Source organism: Sorex araneus, chromosome 1 (genome assembly GCF_027595985.1).
Source record: "Sorex araneus isolate mSorAra2 chromosome 1, mSorAra2.pri, whole genome shotgun sequence".
Lineage (NCBI taxonomy): Eukaryota > Metazoa > Chordata > Mammalia > Eulipotyphla > Soricidae > Sorex > Sorex araneus.
This window is the reverse complement of record NC_073302.1, coordinates 350,190,638-350,208,111: the sequence shown is the minus strand read 5'-3', so window position 1 is coordinate 350,208,111 and position 17,474 is coordinate 350,190,638. Positions and strand designations below refer to the sequence as shown.

Sequence of the window (17,474 nt, the reverse complement as noted above, 5' to 3'; positions counted from 1 at the left end):
GAGGTTAGTGACCTGTTAGGTGTGACTAGGAGGCCAGGGTTATGACAGGAGTGGAAAGGATCAGATGAGAAAGTTGATAATGTGAGTTAAAAGAGAAAGGAGCTCTTTTTGCTTTATCTTTCTCAGTCTTTGAGACTTCCTCTCTAAAGGGAAAGAGGATGATGCTTGAAATTCTGTCCATTGTTCAACCACATGCAAAAGAATGGGCTTAGACCTTGACCTGACACCATGCACAAAAGTCAGATCAAAATGGATTAAAGACCTCAACATCAGACTGCAAACCATAAGGTACATTGAAGACAAGGTTGGCAAACCCCTCCACGATATTGAAGATAAAGGTATCTTCAAAGATGACATGCAACTGGCCAACCAAGTGGAAACAGAGATCAACAAATGGGACTACATTAAACTAAAAAGCTTCTGCACCACAAAAGATAGTGACCAAAATACAAAAACTATCTACAGAATGGGAAAGGATATTTACACAATACCCATCAGATAAGGGGTTGATATCAAGGGTATATAAAGCACTGGTTGAACTCTACAAGAAGAAAACATCCAACCCCATCAGAAAATGGGGTGAAGAAATGAACAGAAACTTTCCCAAGGGAGAGATATGAATGGCCAAAAGGCACATGAAAAAGTGCTCTACATCACTGATCATGAGGAAGATGCGGATCAAAACAACCATGAGATACCACCTCAGACCACAGAGACTAGCACACATCCAAAAGAACAAAAGCAACCGCTGTTGGGAGAGGATTTGGGGAGAAAGGGACCCTTCTACACTGCTGGTGGGAATGCCGACTGGTTCAGCCCTTTTGGAAAACAATATGGACGATTCTCAAAAAATTAGAAATTGAGCTCCCATTTGACCCAGCAATACCACTGCTGGGAATATATCCCAGAGAAGCTAAAAAGTATAGTCGAAATGACATCTGCACTTATATGTTCATTGCAGCACTGTTTACAATAGCCAGAATCTGGAAAAAACCCGAGTGCCCTAGAACAGATGACTGGTTGAAGATACTTTGGTATATCTATACAATGGAATATTATGCAGCTGTTAGAAAAAAAGAGATCATGAATTTTGCATATAAGTGGATCGGCATGGAAAGTATCATGCTGAGTGAAATGAGTCCGAAAGAAAGAGACAGACATAGAAAGATTGCACTCATCTGTGGAATATAGAATAACAGAGTAAGAGACTAATACCCAAGAATAATAGAAATAAGTACCAGCAGGTTGACTCCATGGTTTGGAGGCAGGCCTCACATTCTGGGGAGAGGGTAGCTCAGAAAAGGGATCACCAAGTATAATGCGTTCGGAGGCCATGCGGGGGAAGGGTGATGCGGGCTGAATGTGGCCTAGAGACTGAACACAGTGGCCACTCAACACCTTTATTGCAAACCACAACACCTAATTAGAGAGAGAGAACAAAAAGGAATACCCTGCCACAGTGGCAGGGTGGGTTGGGGAGAGATGGGATTGGGGAGGGTAGGAGGGATGCTGGGTTTACTGGTGGTGGAGAATGGGCACTGGTGAAGGGATGGATTCTCAAACTTTGTATGAGGGAAACATGAGCACAAAATTGTATAAATCTGTAACTGTACCCTCACGGTGATTCACTAATTAAAAATAAATAAATTAAAAAAATATTTATGAATGTAATATATTAAGCTTGGGTTGGAGTGATAGCATAGCGGTTAGGACTTTTGCCTTGCATGCAACTGACCTGGGTTCAATTCCTCTGCCCCTCTCAGAGAGCCAGGCAAGCTACCGAGAGTATCTCGCCCGCACGGCAGAGCCTGGCAAGCTACCCGTGGCATATTCGGTATGCTAAAAACAGTAACAAGTCTCATGATGGAGACGTTACTGGTGCCTGCTCGAGCAAATCGATGAGCAACGGGACGACAGTGACAGTGAATATATTAAGTTTAAAGGGTGACTCTTCCGGGGACATCTTGCTTTGTATCCCAGACTACAATCTTCAGGCTAGGTTAGTCTTTCCTAACCCCAGCACGGTCCTTATTCAGTTACTTCTTTTGAGTCATTACAGAGCTAATCCCATGACTATGTGCTTAATTTATTATACTTCTTATAGTGCTTAGCCAGTCCCTGCTTGATGTCAGGGTAGCTTGTGGTGTGCCCTGGGTCCATTCAGGTTCCTCACCTGGATGCTCCTTTCAGAGATGTTAGGAAGGACAACTGAGGCTTAAGTCAAGTAAATATGACAGATGCCTAGAAGTTAATATTATTCGGTGTCAATTAACTCCCAAGGACATTGCCCTGAAGTAAACTATGTAAAGGACATAATGGAAAGAGAAAATCAATATTTCACGTAGATATACAAAGTCCAGAGCCCTCAGAAGAGTTTTACTTTATTAGTTACTGGATCTGATTTGGGGATATACGTGATTAACAAATAGAAGAAGAAGAGCACAAAGGAGAGGTCAAAGATAAACACAGAGGGTTTGGAATGTCTGATGGAGTTGGGTGTGCCTGGGGAGCACTGTGATTGGTGTAACTCAATAAACCTAAGCTCCCTGCTGGAGGAGCAGGGACAAACCCGTGTTACTCAGCAGTTAGGGAATCACTCCTGGTGGTACTTGATCCACATGTAGTATCCAGAATTGAACCCACCCAGCTGGGTTCAGGGCCCCATTGTACTATTGCTTCGGCCTTCTTGCTTTCATTTCTACATTACAAGATAGTGCTCTTAGGCCCGGGAAATAGTGCAGGTCAACTCTTGTTCAGTCTTGGCGTCCCTGGAGCACCACTCGCAGTGACTACTGAACTCAGAGCAAAGAGTATATCTTGAGCACCACCAGGTGTGACCCTGCCCCACAGGAAGGAATACCACTGAAAGGAACTGGTATTTTAACTGAAACCCTGAGATGAGGCACAGGCATGGATGTCCATTGTCACACTCTCATTCAACAGAATATTGAAATCCTAGCCACAGCAATCAAATAAGAGAAAAGATATCAGAGAGATACAAATGCTAAAAGAAGAAAGCAAACTATTACTATTTACCGACAATGCAAAAACACTGAAAACCCTGAAGACTTCACACACACACACCCCACTTTTAAAAAAACACCAAAAAAGTCTTAGAAACATTAAAACCAGTACAGCTAGGTAGAAGGTTAGAAAATTAGTACACAAGTGTCTGTGGCATTTCTGTGTGAAAATAATGAACTAAAAGAAAACAGAAATCAGAAATACACTTTTACAATAGTGCTCCAAAACATCAAATATCTGATTCCTATATCTGATTCCTATATTTGATGTTTTGGAGCACTATTGTGAAAGTGTATTTCTGATTTCTTTTTTCTTCTAGTTCATTATTTTCACACAGAAATGCCACAGACACTTGTATACTAATTTTCTAACCTTCTACCTAACTGTACTGGTTTATTGTTTCTAAACAAAACAAAACATCAACTATCTAGGAATCACTTAACAAGGGAAGTGAAGGAAGTGTCAGTCACTGTTAAAAGAAGCAGAAGACAACAGGAAATAGAAAGATAGTCCTTATTCATGGATGAGAAGAATCAACATTGTCAAAATAACCTTCCTGCCCAAATTATACTGATTTAATGCATTAATCATGGAAAGCATTGCTTTTCCCTATTTTTCTACTTTGAACTATACTACAAAATTATAATTAACAAAACTGCATGGTACTGGTATATAGATAGACCCAAAGACCAATGAGACAGAATTGAGAGTTCAGAGCTAAATCTCTAAGTTTATTTACTGTTGATTTATAGCAAAGGAGCTAAATACATAAAGTGGAGCAATGAAATACTGTTCAACAAATGGTCTTGGGAAAACTTGATAGGCATGTGTAATTTATTACCATATCTCACGCCATTCAAAAGTGAGCTTGAAGTGGATAAAAGACCTTAAATTAGACCAGAATTCATAACACATTGACAGGAACATGGGCAGTGCTCTGCAGGAAATGGACTCAGAGGGGTCTTCCACGAGTGAACCATAAAAGCAAGAAAACAGAACAACAGTGAATGGGACTACGCACAATTAAAATGCTCTGCACAGCAAAAGAAACTCATGCTAAAATAAAAAGATGTGTTGTTGGCTAGGAGAAAATATTTGCACACACACAATATATCAGGACTGATGGTCAGGACCTATAGAGCGATAGCAAAACTCCAATTTTCCCATTCAGAAACGGGGAGAGGAGAAGAACAGACACTTCTTCAGAGAAGGCATACAGATGGCCAACAGGCATATTGGAAAGTGATCATGGTCACTCGTGATTAGGAAATGCATCAGGACACCAGTAGTACGTCATCTCACACCAGTAAGAATGACACATACCCTAAAGTCTGGAGAAAGGTAGTGTTAGTAGGATGTGATGAGAAAGGAACCCTCATTCACTGTTGGTGGAAATGTCCTCTGGTTCAGCCTCTGTGGAAGGTAATATGGAGATTCTCAATAAAGTAGAAATAAAACTATTATATGACTGAGAGATATCACTTCTTGGCACCTTCTCCTACAACACAGAAGCATTTAAAAGGATATATGAGCATCATGTCTATCACAGCACTCAGTACAATAGCCAGGAAACAGACACAACCCAAATGCCCAACTGTGGTTCAGTAGATCAAGAAGTTGTGTTGTATATGTGGAATATTATGCAGCTCTAAGAAAGGACAAAAACTTATGCAATTTTCCATGGCATGGATAAAACTGAAGGGTATCATGCAGAGTGAAATCAGTGAGAAAGGGATAGACACAGAATAATCTCTCTCTCGAGAGTGTGTGGGACTTAAAGATACAACCAGGGAGTACCAGATAGTCAAAGGCAGCACAACGGGAAAACTGATCCACACCAGCTGAGTTTGGGGGTGAGGCAGCAGGGTTGAAAGGCAGGGGCTTTGGGGATGGATGTGAATGCTCTGTGATGGGTACAGTGTTGGAATTATGTATACATGAAATCCTTAGTAACAATATTGTAATTTGCAGTTCTTCAGTCAATAATTTTTTTTTAAAGGCCAGAGCAATAGTAGTACAGTGGATAGGGTGCTTGCCCTGCATTCAGCTGACCTGAGTTAGAACCCCAGTACCACATGAGCACAGGTGGGTGTGACCCAAAACAAACAGAAAAATAGGTACTGGTATTTATATTGCCAACTCTATGAACAACTATAGATTCTTATCGTCAAATTAAAGCTATAAAGGAAAGGTTATGAATAAAGCAAATATGTTTACTGTTTTAAACTCTGGGGAGTTTTCTGTCAGAGTATGTTTGTACCAGATCATGCAGAGCACAGTGGGAAGGGGCCGGAGAGATAGTACAGCGGGAGGGCATTTGCCCTGCATGTGGCCGAGACCCAGGGTTGATCCCTGGCATTCCCTCTGGTCCCCTGAGTGCCACCAGCAGTAATTCATGAGTGCAGAGCCAAGAGTAACCCCTGAGCATTGCCAGATGTGACTCTAGAAGCCAAAAACAAACAGTGCCCCCCTCCCCAAAAAAAAACAAACACAACCATTGTGGAGACAAATACTTTAATGTATTAAATTTAGTAACTCCTAATATTTTCAAGGGGAAGACTTAGTTCTTTGTTAGGATTTGGTAATTGGGCTTTGTTATTCTAACTTTACAGAGGATATAATTCTAGAGAACTGACTTCAGCTATTACAAAAAATGAATTTCTAAGAGATGACAACATAGTTGAATTTGAATAATAAAATAAATGTGTTTGTATGAAGTCTGTATGAAGAAAATTCTTAAATTGAGCATTATACAGTATATTTTCTTATTGGTTTTTGCATAGAGATTGATAGCTTCATAAATCTTGCTGAAATCTAATCTAATAAACTAAGAAATTTTTAGAAATGTATTATAGTAACAATAAAAGACCGTTTTCAATCTCCTTAGAATTCTCTTCTAAATAGATATCTATGTAAATTTCACAGAGGATTCTAAGCTTTGGTAGAAAGAGGAAAATTGGCTTAGACTTTCTTAGTAATAGAACTCTCCAGTAGTTGTACATACTGCTAAAGTAAAAGAAACGTTTACTTTCTTTCATTCCGTTCTAAAGACTGGGGCCTTTATGATGCTAGGTAGTTTTAAAGCAGCCTTGCCTGATTGGTGCAACCAACTTAATAGTAATAGTGTGCGTTTACATTTAATCCCCTTCAGTTCCCCTAAGGGAACTGGGCTCTTGAATATATTGAGCATATGTGCAGAAGAAATGATTGAAAACTAAAGCTGGGACAGTACATTAATGGTATCTAAAATGAGCTTTTTGGGAAGCTAGTACTTGGCTTTTAAGGGCTTCTCTCACTTGCCACTACTCTGTCTGGGACCGCCTGGGCAGAGAAGCCAGCGCGAAGGTCGTGTGCTTTATAGCACCACGAGAATGAACGTGCTCGTGTCCATGGCGGCAGAGACTTAAGCCTTGGTGTTGGTGCCTTTCTGGAAAGCTTAGGTCGTACAAGTCAGGAGGAGTGAAATAGGAACCCCAGTTTGAGTGAAACACGTCAGGCTGGGCAGAACATTTCCCGCTGCCGTTCCCCGCTTTCCCGGGGTCGATCTGGGGCACTCCCTGTAATTCCTGGGGTCTGGTGCTGTGAGCGGTGTGTCCCCGAGCCCAGGGCGGCCCTGGGAGGGCCGTGTGGTGGCTCTGAGTGTGGCGCTCGCGGCTCTGACCCAGCACCATCTGCTTTGCCTCGTTCTCAGTGCACCCGCGTGATGTGGACGCCGCCGCTCCGAGAAAGCTTCTCCTACCCCTTCCTCGTGCTCCAGACGCTGCTTGTGACGCGTATTCTCAGGTAACCTGGGCCTGCCCGGCTGTCACTGTGATGGAATGGAGGCTGCAGCTGCAAGGTGTGTTCAGAGTCACTTCACGTGAATTGACAAGGAAGGTGCCAGCAGCACCTCTTTCACGAGCCTCTCATTCCCTGTTCCCGTGCTCTGCGGGGGCCAGCACCAGCGGAGCTGCTCTGCCCTCTGCCCACCCCATCCCCGTCCTAGTCTGCACTGCGGCGGGGCTGGAAGCTGGCAGAGAGAACTGGAAAGCTGGGGCTAGGAGGGAGCCTTGGCTGCTGTACTTCCCAGCCAACAGCTCATGGGTAGCTGTGGCCTGGGAACACACGCGGTTCCCCGCACTCGGCTGGTATCCCCGAGAACCCAGCGTGGGCTTAGGAAGAGGTTACAGTTGGGGTGGATCTGGGACTGGCTGGGGGCTCCTAGAGAGCGTCTGCATGGACTGTTGCATGGCCAGCTGCCAGCCTTGGAGGGGGAGAGGGGGCCCCAGGTTCCCTCCCGCCTGCGCTGGGTGCTGGGTGCTGGGCATGGCCTGCCTTGATTCAGAGGGTCAGAATACAACACGTTGGAACCCACGGAAAGACCTAACAAAGTGCAGTGGAGAACGGGAGATGGCGAGACTAAGAGCTGCTTCTGCAGTGGCCGGGGCTGGGAGGGCCTGCTTGGAGGTTTCCAGCCGCCCACCGGAGGACACTGGGGGTGCTGAACCCGGCCAGGCTGGGGACCACAGGTGGCGCCCTTCCACACAGGCCTCTGGAGACAGCGCTCACGCTGGCTTCCAGCTTTTCCCAAAGGTTATCTCGCTATGGGAGTTAGAGCTGCTCTGGCATCTTCAAATAAGACAAAATCTACATTTCTGACCCTTGACTCTGGGGCTCCTGGCCGGCGTCTCTCGCCATGTGGGGCTGTCTGCACGCGAGTGTCTGTGTCACTGCTGCATGTCATGTGTTTCCACCTCAACAGTCTTGATCTCAACTTTCCTCGAGTATCATTCAGACAGTGAACTCCACGCGCCCCACAGTGGTGGTGGGGGGGGGGGTTCCAGTGCTGCAAACCTCAGCTCGGCTCCCGTCATGTAGCACACTTGCTGACTTGAGAGCCGTGAGTGCTGCCCCAAGCATGCCTGCCCTGAGGAGTTTGAAGCGAGCTGACCGCCTTACTCTGGAGCTCCCTCGGCCGGCAGTCCTGTCTGCACTCCTCAGGCTTGGGGAAGGCCGCTCCCTTCCTTTTCTAAAAGGCTTCCAGCATTCCCTGACTCCTGATTTGGAAGGGAGAGTGGAAGGAAGGCAGGTGGGGAGTACTCGACTCATGGCAGTTTGAGAATTTTTCATTCATTACTGGCTTTTAAAGTTCTCATAACCAAGGACTTCCTGTGACATCAGTCTTTATTATAGGAGTTAAAGCTGCTTTAGCGTCTTTAGAATGGCAGCATTCTCCACACCACAGTGAATCGAGTGCTTCCATTCCCCCTTCACCCTCCTGCCTCACCTCTCAGGGCCCCTATGACTGCTCTGGCTCTGTACTGGGTGACAGAAGATAATCTTCCTGGAGAAAGGGACCCTCCTGCCCTCTGCCTTGGGTGGTGGCTGGCAGCACTGGGAAATTAGCTGTGCTCTCTCCTGACACTTGGTCCGTCGGCCTCCCTCTGTGGAATGCCCTGCTACTATGTCTTGCCTTTCCCAGCTCGCTCTCCTGGCTTCTTCAGGTGCTCTGGTCTCTGCCCCCAGTCTGCAGGAGGGCTCCAGGCTTCCCTTCCTTCTCTTGCTCTGTTTCTCCTGCTCGGCTTCTCTCCAAGTCCACAGCCTGCTCATGTGAGCCCAGAGCTCCGAGGCTTTTGCCCCTTCAGGGTCATCGTCCTCGCCCTTGTCCTTCTCACTCTGGTTCTGGTGTTTTATTGAGTGGGGGGGAACGTCCAGTGGTGTCGGGGCTCCACCTATGCAGTGTCTGGGGGATGTTCTGGAAGTGACTGTGGGTGCTGCGGGGCCAGACCCCACGTGTCCTGCTCTCGGATCCCTGAGCCCTCCAGCTGCACTGCCCCTTCACTTCCTGTGGAGCAGATGCAGCTTCCTTCCGGGGCTCAGCTCACCCTCCCGGGGGCTGCAGCAGGCCAGGCTGCTCACTGTTTTCCCGAGGGTGTTGGCCTCAGGCCTCTGACCACCGTGGCTTATTTTATGTGTGGCACCGAGTTCTTTCTCCTGTGGCAGAGAAGCCATTGGGTTTTGTTTTGTCTGTTTCATTCTTGGCTTGTCATCAGCTGTTCCCTTTTTTTGTTTTCCTAATTGGGTTGTAGTTAAGGTGACAGGTTTGCTGCAGGTGCTCCAAAGTGCCCGGCCGCCTCTGCCTCTTTGTCCTGCTGCTTTTACTCCCAGGCCACACTCCCCAGCTGCCCCTCTGCTCAGTAAGCTCAGGTTTGTCGCCCACGAGGCAGGGCCTGTCACTGCCGGATGTTGTCTCTTCCTGGTGTTTTCTCTGTGTGGCGTTGAGGGGTGAGGGCATATGGTACTCGGCCTTCTCCCTCTGGCAGACTCACTTAGCACAGCACCCCCACTTCTAGCCCAGCTGCAGGGCTCCGCCTTTCCTTTGAGCAGACCCTGCTGAGTGCTCGTCCTAGTCTCCCAGTTGTTTCCAGATGAAGCCACGAAGACGCTCTGTCTTCACAAGTTAGTTGCACTCAGTGTTGAATCTTTGTATGCATCACTGGTAGCACCAGCGCAGCCGTAGCTGTTTCTTGAATGTTCTTGGCAGTATTTGCGTTGCGTTTCTGTGCCTCTATTGACTCTTCATTATCGTTGCAGTCCCTCTCTCCTCTCTGTAGAGTCTGGGTTTTTGGTTTATTTTGTGGTTTGGGGCCACAAAATAACCCAGTGGTGCTCAGGACTTTCTCCTGGTGGTGCTTGAGGGACCATGTGGGGTGCCAGGGATTCAACTGAGGTTAGCCACAGGCATGCCATGCACTGTCTCTGCTGTGCTGTTGCTCTGTGTAGTTTGTTTTCAGCCAGCAGACCAGTGTTAAGTTTTGTCTGAATCTTCAGTGGTTTTCGTTGTGCATAAAATGAAATCCTGTCAATACTCAAAGGCATAGAGAAATGGTTTATTTCAGAGAGTGGCCTCACAGCTCTTTGGCTGTAGTCTATAAGAAATAAACACTGTTAGATATTAACCTAAGTGTTCTGGGCTTCGTCAGTGAATTGCCCCTTTTTCTCTCTCTCCCAGAGAAGCAAGCATCCCTAATTGTCATTGTCACAGTTCACCAAATCAGTCTTGGTTACTTTTAAACCAAAACTTTCTGGTAATTCTGGATTTTGTATATGTAGTGAATTACTTGCTTTTCTGTTTCCCTTATAACCTTTTTATATTTTACTATAGAGCAGTGTTGTTCTTTGCTTAAGTACAGAAAGACCGTTAGTGCTGTCCTCGTAGTATTTGGGAGTTGATTGACTCTGAAATATATCTACTCCTGGGCATCCATCTTAATTACTTGACCCAGGCTTCAGTTGCTGTAGCGCCTAACACCCCAAAAGGAAGGTCCGTTGTGAGATGGGCATGGACTCCGGGGCGTGTGGCAAAGCTACCCTGTCATTGAAATAAGACAGTCTAGAAAGCATAAATGTATGTTTTGATGCAAGTTGTTATGACTTAAGAAACAGGACCCCTATGGGGAGAACATTCAGAATTGGCCTGAGGACTTAGTCTGGGATTTACGGTAAAAGCCTTGCTTGCATTTGGAGAACTAAGTTTGGAATCTTTATCTCTTACTGTGTGTATCCAAATAACTGCAAGTATTGGTAAGAAGTTGACTTAATTTTTTTATTGATTGTTTGATTCCTTGACTAAATTGTTTGATATAGAAGGAAAGAGAAAAGCAATATAGATGTCCCTGGGAGACAGAGCATCTCCTTGAGTTTGTCTCCTCCAGAGAACTGCCTCTGCTGCAATGTTCAACCTCTGTAAGTCACAGGGACATGCAGTCCTCCACCTCTGACCCCCTCAGATGTTCTGTAAGTGTGCTGGCAGCTCTGCATTAAACAGTTTCACCATAGACTGTGGTCCCCCTCTTTGTTCCTCTGCTGGGGAGGCCTGGGAGGACGGAGGCGGCCAGGCCACTGAACAGACACGTCACGCAGCACCCACACACTTTGTGAGCTTACAAATGCTTGTTGTATTCTAGCCCTGCACACAGATGTGTGTGTGGAGGCGTCTCCGGGAGGGAACCCATTTTCTGTGGATGCAAGCTTGCTTATCTCACTCTTCTTTGGCCCATTGAAAACACTTTTTTATCTAGTGAGTGAATGCATCTTGTAGCTGGTTAATAGTCACCTGGGCTTGGAATGTACCTTGATTCTGGGCGTGACGGGAAGCCCTGTGTTGGTGCAGCCGTGGGGACAGGGTGGACGCAGTCGCCCAGTGCTTGGTGCTTGGTACCTGGGAGGGCTGCGTGTCCTGTGCTTGTGCCCCTGTGTATCCCAACACTGTCTGTGCCTGAGAGTGCTAGCAGGGGTGTGACATCGACTCCAGGTAGCAGAAACACTTTCTAAAGGAGTGGAACAGCAGTCACTCATTCTCCAAGACATTCTCGGGATTGTGAGTCAGCACCCAGTGAGGCCTCAAGGGGCTCCCAAGGGCCCTGTTAGTCCCACCTGTAGCTCCACTTGAGCTCCCCTAGCTCTCAGGGCTCTGGATGGTGCTGGGGCTCCACCTGTGCTTCGTGCTTGCAGAACTGTCCCGATTCCATCATTTCACCCGCACCATCTGCAGAATCTCCCTCTGCTGCTCAGCCTGTGTTTTGGTTCTTGCGGTCTGTGTCTGCATGTTAGCCCTTAGAGTATGTGACTTCCGACTGTTTCCTCACAGACGTGTTCACGAATGACCCAGTGACTGCAGCAGTAGACATGTTTATGTTGGCCTTGGAAGTAATTCCATGCATATATGACCAGTTCGCACCTCCACCCCCTCTCCCAGGCTTTTCTGGCAGGCTTTGTTTTTGCTGTAATAACAGGTATTTACTTGTCACAGAAATAGTAATCGAGTGTCAGGAGGTATAATTTTTAGCTCATTGGTTCATTTTCTGTCTGGTCTATGTTAGAACCAGATCATGTTTCGAGGGTCTAATTTGTAACAGTTTGGAGTTATGCTCATATTTTTTACAGTTAAATGTACTGATATTCATTTTATTTTTCAGGGCTACAAAACTTTATAGGGGAAGCTTGATTGCACTCTGCATTTCCAATGTATTTTTCATGCTTCCCTGGCAGTTTGCTCAGTTTGTGCTTCTCACTCAGGTAAGGTGCTTATATTTTAGATCCATTTAAAAAACTAAGTCTGTTTGATTATGTGAACTCGTTAGTATAAGATTACAAGACTAAGATTTCCTGTGAATTTAAATCCTAAAATAGTCTTTTAGTACTTTTTAAAGAAAGATTAGGGTAAGGAAATAGTTAAAAATCTACTATTACCGAGAATTAAGGGGTAAATTTATTTACTGAACCCAAATTTATGGCTACTTTTGTTCATTATGTGAACTTAAACATGATATGCTAAAACATATCTTTTCTTCTTGTGAAATGTGTTTCTCTCGTGCACATGCTGAGTATTCCCACAGAGGATTAGTAGCCAAACAGATCACGCTCTCCACAGCCCCTTCTCTGCAGTGGTCTGACCGCCTGTCTTGTGTCAGCTTGACCTCTGTCCCACAGAGGTCACGGGGATGAGACAGAGTCATACAGGGAGACAGATAAATGCACAGGGTAGGGCTCCTGGGTGGGCGGGCCTTTCATCCAGTGTGGTCTGGCTCCTCAGCTGCATGGCGCCTGCAGGAGGCCACCGCTGACAGAGACAGCACCGACAGTCGGTGAGCACACCAGTTCCTTGGGCGCCGGCAGGTCCCAGCGCTCAGAAGGGCCCTGGCACAGACAGTGAAGTCTGACATTTTGGTCTTCTGCTTTTGCCCCGGAGTCCCTACATCTAAGTGGTCTGAACAGTCTTGGTCTGTGCTAACGTGTATATTTTTGCAGGCAGATATTTGTTATCTACTCTTTTTTTTTTTTTTTGCTATTTTATTCCTTTCTGGGTGTATTTTTTTCAGACACCTTTGCATTCTAATACTGAAACTTTGTCACCGAGGGGCCTCTCTGATCTCATCCTTGGGGTTTTTTGTTAGGGGAAATATTCCTACACTTCCTCTATTTCCGTCTGGTTAAATTAGCTTGTTGAAATTGGGAGTGTGTTTGTGTGTGTGTGTGTGTGTGTGTGTGTGTGTGTATGTGTATATGTGTATGTGTTTGGACCCCATTACTGTCACTAGAAGAGCCTGTGTATGTGTATGTGTATGTCAAGACCCCATTTCTATCAGTGGAGCAGTAGAGTAGCCTGTGTGTGTGTGTGTGTGTGTGTGTGTGTGTGTGTGTGTGTGTGTGTGTGAGACCCCATTTCTATCAGTGGAGCAGCCTCTGTGTGTGTGTGTGTGTCCCAAAGTTTTGGTGGCAGGTGAAGGGCTTGCTGAGGGAAGAGGTGATGTGCTTCTCGGTGAGGCTTGTGTTCTGCCGAGACGAACCATGGTTCTGGCTTCCTGTCAGGCATTCCTGGGCTGCAGAATATTCTCCAGGGATGGGTATAAGTAAAGGGAATCCTTGTTTCTCTTACTAATGGAAAAATCTGCCTTACATTGTTTGGAGCAAAATTGACAAATGGAGCTTAAGTTACAGGTTTAAGAATTCAGTTGTTTTGCATTTGTTTATGCCACATTTGTGGAATAGAGAAAGCATGAAACTTAATTTGAATTGCTTTCTTTATCAAGAAGGGTGGAAAAGTTTTGACATCATATTATTTTATTTTACCAAGTGGTATATTGTCAGTCTAAGTAAGTGCAGTCATCTTAGACCTATGCAGTTAAATATATATAAGAGGTTTTTTTCAAAACTAAATAGTGTACACAGAACTTTCATAGGGCTGGATAAATTCTTCAGGAACTGTGGGTGTGCATGTGGCCACTTTGACCCATGCAGTTGAATTCCCAGGACTGCACATCGTTCCCCATGCACTCCCAGGTGCAGTCTGAGAACTGCCCTCCTTCCCATCAAATCCTTCGTGAAAAACTACTACCCCCAAATTTTTTATAATAAAAGTACTCCTTTTATTATGAAGTTTGATCAACTTGATCATAGATAGTACTTAAATATTTCTGCTAATGAAAAAGAGCACAAAAGGAAAAACCTGTGAACAGTACAGGTGAGTGTATTTTCACACACTGTCACTTCATCATTAAGTTTTATGTGCCTTCCATGACTATATCTGAGTTGTCATATATTATTAAATTCTTTTTTTTTTCAATTGAGCAAGCCCTTTTCAGTTACACATGGTTACAGGAGAGTCATCTGACATTAAAGTGAACATTGTTTTGAATGGTCCACAGAGTCTATAACTTAGAAGGTTGAGAGCACTTTCTAGTAAAAAACAAACCAGTATTTGCTGTTATTTTATTGATTCCAGTCCACAGTGAATTAGCAGTTCAGTGGAACACAAAGAGTGTGCTTTCAACTGAAATGTAAATCAGTCTGATGCCCTCTAGTTCCATCCACACAGTGGCAAGTTCCATACTTCCATCTTTGCTCATAGCTGAGTAGTATTCCATGTGTAGAGACCACTTGATCCTCTGGTGTCTCCTTGAGGGCGTGGGTTGCTTCCCCGTCTTGACTGTCACGAGCAGCACTGTATGGGGGGTCCCTGAGACAGTGGCGGAGGGGCACAGACACTGGCAGTGGGTGTTGTGTTGCAGCACAGGATGCCTGATAGTCAATACTGATAATCAAACGTATTGCAAATCACAGTGCCTTAGTAAGAGTTAAAAGAAAAAAATAGAAATCAATTTTTAAAAAATAAAAGTCATCTTTACTCTTGCAGCGACTGCGTCTATGTAACTTTATGTTTGAATTTCAGATCGCATCATTGTTTGCAGTCTATGTTGGGGGGTACATTGACACATGCAAACTGCGGAGGATCATCTACAGTCACATGGTAAGGTAGCAGCTTCATTTTATTCTTTATTAACTTTGACCTTAAACTAGCCCCTGGTTAGCATTTGATTGGCTCATAGTTGACACCAGTTGTGACTTGGATCTGTTATTAATACCAGTGTCAGTCAAGAGCCAGGGATGTGGCTCAGCAGCAAAGTGCATGCCTTGTGTGCATTGATTTCTGGCACGCTAAAACAAAAGTTAAAAGTAGATAAAAATATTTTTTAAGTTTTATTAAAAGACTGAGAATAGACATGAATTAAATAGATTACATATTAAATTTATTTTGGGGTAAAAGAATCACCATTTAATAAATTGTATATTTAAAATTAATAAGGAAATTATATTTATTAAAGTAAATTTTAATTTAGGACATTTGAACTGATTGGGGGTTGTCAGTGACTTGCATTATCAGTAAAAAAGAATTAAAATATGGAAATAAAGGAAAGAAAATATGAAATGCTCCGTTATTCAAGAGCATCTCTAACACTAAATTGGAACGTTTATTTTCTGAGCACAGATTTTCTAGTGTGTGCCACATAAGTAGATAGAAATTCAAATATCCAGCTTATATGTCACTGAAATTCTAACGGAGGGGAAGCAGAGAAGATAGTGGATGAGTGATGAGCATAATAAGCGGGTGTGTTATGGAGCATGTTTGAAGGTGGGAAGGAACAGACACAGAGAAAAGAACAAGCTAGGAACCCCCTGGTAGATTAGTAATGACAGTGCCGGGAGCTGGGACCTCGTGGTACCGATGTGGTGGTCAGGGCAGGTCTTACAGAGAAGTGGGGTGTGGAGCACAGACTTGAGGGGGAAAGGGAAGTTAGCCGAGAAGAGTAGAGCTTGGGGCTCAGTGACAGTACAGGGCCACAGTGCTTCCACTGCCTCTGGCACCCGGATAGCCTCTGGGTGCAGGCCCAGGAGGAAGCCCTGAGCACTCAGCCCCCAAGTCCCCGAGAAGGGCCCAGGCTGGAGGTTGAGCTGATGAATTTCCCTGTCCTTCATTAGGTTTCATAATTTGGCTGTTTACATTTTTCTGTTTTTTTAATGTGATCATGGAATGCTATCATGGGTTGTTCTTGATAACTGATTCCTATTGCGCATAGGGAGATTATGAGCGGAATGGTGAAGTGGACGGCCATGCACCTCTCCTTCAGTTTCTGTAAAACCCTGCGTGACCCAAACATCTTCTCTTTCTCCTAAAGATAACCCTGTCATGCTGTTAAAACGACAATTAGCTTTTCTTTATATCTAATGTATTAAATATTCATATTGTTTTCGTGGTTTATAAAAACGGCATTCTTTTATGAGACTTATCTTTCACTCAGTTTCCTGAGACTTGTATGTTAGGGGAGTTCTGACATTTTTATTGCTTTTTATTTCCCACTGTGGAAATAAAGCCGATTTCCTATCTTTTTTGTTGAAAAGACATTTAAGGTTTTTCCTCTTTTTAATGAATTATTCTGTGCATTCTTAAACATATTTGCTGGGGAATGTATGTTAAGAGTTTCTCTAGGGTATTTGCACAGTACAATTTCAAGGTGATAAGTTAGAGACATGTTCAACTTCATGGACTGCCATGGTTTTCTTAAAAATAATTAGACCACTTCCAGCAGTCAGGTACCACAGCTTATACATTTTAAATTCTTTTTTGTTTTGTAAATCTGGTGATTATATAAAATGGTGTCTCGTGGCTCTGATTTGCATTTTCTCTGCCTCTCAATAAAGCTAAACATCTTTTCATGAGTCTGTTGATACATTTGCTTGCCTTCTTTATGACATTCCTGTCCAGATCGTTTATCAGATCTTTGTGGTTTTTTTTTTTCCCTCTTGTTTCCCCCCCCCACCACAACAGCACACTATAAGGCAAAATTTTTTTATCTATTTTGTTGCTTGCATTGTTGCCATTTGTCCAGCTGCTTCCCCCAGCTTCTCTTTGAACATGTCCCCCATGCTCTGATCGCTCTTAGAGAAACTCATGCTGGCTGAATGGCCTGAGTAGTTGTGTATAGTTCTTCCCCGGGACTTGTGACTGTGGTGGATTCCATGGATTGGTCCTTAGGGAGGGGAGCTTCCCAGGACTGTTCAGGGGGTCTGGGGCCACCCCTAGGAGTACTAAGCCAACGGAACTGGGGACTCTTAAGCCAGGACCCAAGAATGGGGTATCCCTGAGGCCCTGCTGTGTGGTTTTTGGTTTGGGGCCACACCCACTGGTTTTCGGGGACGTACTCCTGTATCTGCTCAGGGGACCGTGTGTGGTGCCAGAGATCTACCCTGCTTCATCTGCATGTAAGACAAATACCTTGCCTACTGTACTTTCTCTCCAGCCCTCATCTGCTCTTGGCACCAACATGTTCACCTCAGTTGGGAATGCTTTGTTCTTCATTTTTGGAAGAGTTTGAAGAGTGGCATTGCTCTGCCATGAATGCTAGAATTCACCACTGGAGGCCATGTGGGCCTGGACTTTCTGTTTGTATACTTCTTTGATCTCCTTAGTTGTTAGTATTCTGGCCAGGTTTTTTGTTTCCTCTTGATTCTTTCTTGGGATGGGTTGTGCTTCTAGTTTATTTCATTTAGTTTATATAGTATATTGGTATAAAATTGTTTCTACTACTGTCTTTATGTACTTCTGTCTTAGAGAATCATTTTTATTTTGACAA

General features: G+C 44.6%; 1 protein-coding gene across 1 annotated transcript in view; it reads left to right on the top strand.

The window, feature by feature from the left end:
• Positions 1–17,474, top strand: part of DPY19L1 (dpy-19 like C-mannosyltransferase 1) — an 83,267-nt gene that overhangs the window by 32,495 nt on the left and 33,298 nt on the right. The window contains exons 8-10 of the mRNA XM_055135013.1: positions 6,716–6,807; positions 11,982–12,081; positions 14,735–14,812. Of these exons, the coding sequence (XP_054990988.1) occupies positions 6,716–6,807; positions 11,982–12,081; positions 14,735–14,812 (270 nt within the window). The remainder of the gene's footprint in view (positions 1–6,715; positions 6,808–11,981; positions 12,082–14,734; positions 14,813–17,474) is intronic.